Source organism: Tupaia chinensis, unplaced genomic scaffold (assembly GCF_000334495.1).
Source record: "Tupaia chinensis unplaced genomic scaffold, TupChi_1.0 Scaffold147433_1, whole genome shotgun sequence".
Taxonomy (NCBI): Eukaryota; Metazoa; Chordata; class Mammalia; order Scandentia; family Tupaiidae; genus Tupaia; species Tupaia belangeri.
The window spans coordinates 1,762,215-1,764,293 of NW_006207284.1; the positions used below are offsets into that span (position 1 = coordinate 1,762,215).

General features: G+C 42.4%; 1 protein-coding gene across 4 annotated transcripts in view; it reads right to left on the minus strand.

The window, feature by feature from the left end:
• The window catches only part of MAP3K19 (mitogen-activated protein kinase kinase kinase 19), a 65,827-nt gene that overhangs the window by 44,970 nt on the left and 18,778 nt on the right, over positions 1–2,079 (minus strand). For all 4 annotated transcript variants that reach the window (XM_027768768.1, XM_027768769.1, XM_027768767.1 and 1 more), the window contains exon 4: positions 359–434. In XM_027768768.1, the coding sequence (XP_027624569.1) occupies positions 359–434 (76 nt within the window). The remainder of the gene's footprint in view (positions 1–358; positions 435–2,079) is intronic.

Sequence of the window (2,079 nt, forward strand, 5' to 3'; positions counted from 1 at the left end):
CATACACTCAACGTGCGTTTCAAGCTGTTGGGTCGGGGATTCAAACCACAGTCAGCCACATGGGAGTCCAGTGAAGCAACTATTATGCCATCTGCTGGTCCCTGTTTTTGTAGTTTTAATAGGATCACAGCCACATTTATTTGCTTACCTTTTGGCTAGAGCTGACTCATTGCAAGAGAGATTACATAGCTCACAAAGCCTAGAATAATTATTACCTGGCCCCTGCCACATAATACTTTTTGCTGTCCCTGCTTCAGAGTATTGTTTTGGATTGAGTTACTGAAAACATAGGTTGCGACACAGGTAGCATCACTTCATACTTAAATCCCAATCTTATGCCTTGCAGAGCATTCCTTACTTGTTTTCTCTTAGATCTTCTTGGCTTATTTCTCGGGGACGTACATCTCCTGGCAATGTCACAATAATCTCAACACCTATAGATATGCAGACAGTAGTAGAAAGATAAAGAAAGTGATGAATTCTAGTAGTAAATGGGAGAAGTACTTCATTTCTGACTGTCTAATCTTCCCTTATTGATTAAAGAATGGACATTAACCTGGCACTGATGTTTAAGCATCTTTGTATCTTTCCTGTTCAGCACATGATAGTTCCTTGCTTTAGTTTGCTTCAGTGTTCCCCGAAGATTCATGTGTTGAGATTTGATCCCTATTGTGATGGTATTAAGAGGGTGGAGACTTAAACCAGCTATGGTGTTAAACAGGAGGGCCTTTGGGAAATGATTAGGGTTCAATAAGGTCATCAGGGTGGGACCTTCCTGATTTACTCCTGGAAACTTCATAAGAAGAGGGAGAGAAACCAGACCCAGGAACATTTCCTCTGCCTCACTGTGATGCCCTGAGCCATGTCAGGACTCCACAGAGTCCCTACCAACAAAAAGACCCTCATTAGATACAGCCCCCTTAGCCCCAAATCTTAAAAACCATGAGCTAGATAAACTATTTTTTAAAGAATTGTTTAATTTTATCTATTATTACATTTTTTTTTTTAAATTTTTGCTATAGGAACTTACCAGAGACAGACTGGGGTATGGGGCAGTTGGGGGAGGGGTGGTGAAAAAGCAAGCTTCCAGGCCCAGAACTCAAACTGCAGTCAGCCATGTGGTAGTCCAGCACCGTAACCACCCTGCCACCTGTTGGTCTCCCACCTCTATTCTTTCTGGTTGTTTGGCTTTTCATTTCTGGTGTTTGGGGTTTATTTTGTTTATTTGTTTGTTTTAAATATTTTTTGCTATAGGGCACGTGAACCTGCCTGAGAGAGATGGAAAGAGACAGTGAGAGGGAAAATGAGAGGGAAAGTGAGAAACCACCCCCTGGGGGGATGGTCATGTCGCAATCCTGTTTCTTCCATTCTGCTCCTGGGATTTTGAGCACACACTCACATGCGCCTAGCAGGACTCCCAAGGGCCAGGTCTAGGATTTGATCCATAGTCAGCCATGTGGAAGTCCAATGCCTTAACCACCACACCACCTTCTGGTCCCCATAAACTTCTCTTTTTTATAATTTACCCAGATTCAGGTATTAATTAAAATATTAGCAACACAATATACTAATACAGTCCTGAACAATGCTTGTTTAAAGAGTAAAAAACCTGTCTAATAAAATTTTTTAGATGTAAAATAAAGTTTTATGATGAACAATGTTATTCCCTGGATGAAGAAAACAAGGCTCAAGGGAAACTGATGACACCTACCTCACAAGACTACCGTGAGGGTTAAGAAGATCATGGATATAGCCTCGGAGGAATTAGCTTCTATGTATAATTTTGAACACCTCCTGTTTGAGTCCATGAAATTATTTCCAGTAAAACCCTTAAGACAGAAAGTTCCAACTTATAAAATGGATATTACTTACCATGTTAAGAAATGCTATCCATGTTGGGAATCAGCAGTTAGCGTAATGGCTATGTCACTGGACTTCCACATAGTCGACCACAGTTCGCGTCTCGGACCCGGTGGCTTAAAACTCACGCCGGGCGCGTGTGCGTGCGTGCCCAAGATCCTGAGAGGAGAATGGAGGAGAAGGGATTGCGGCGTGGCCATCCCCCCCGGGGGGTGATTT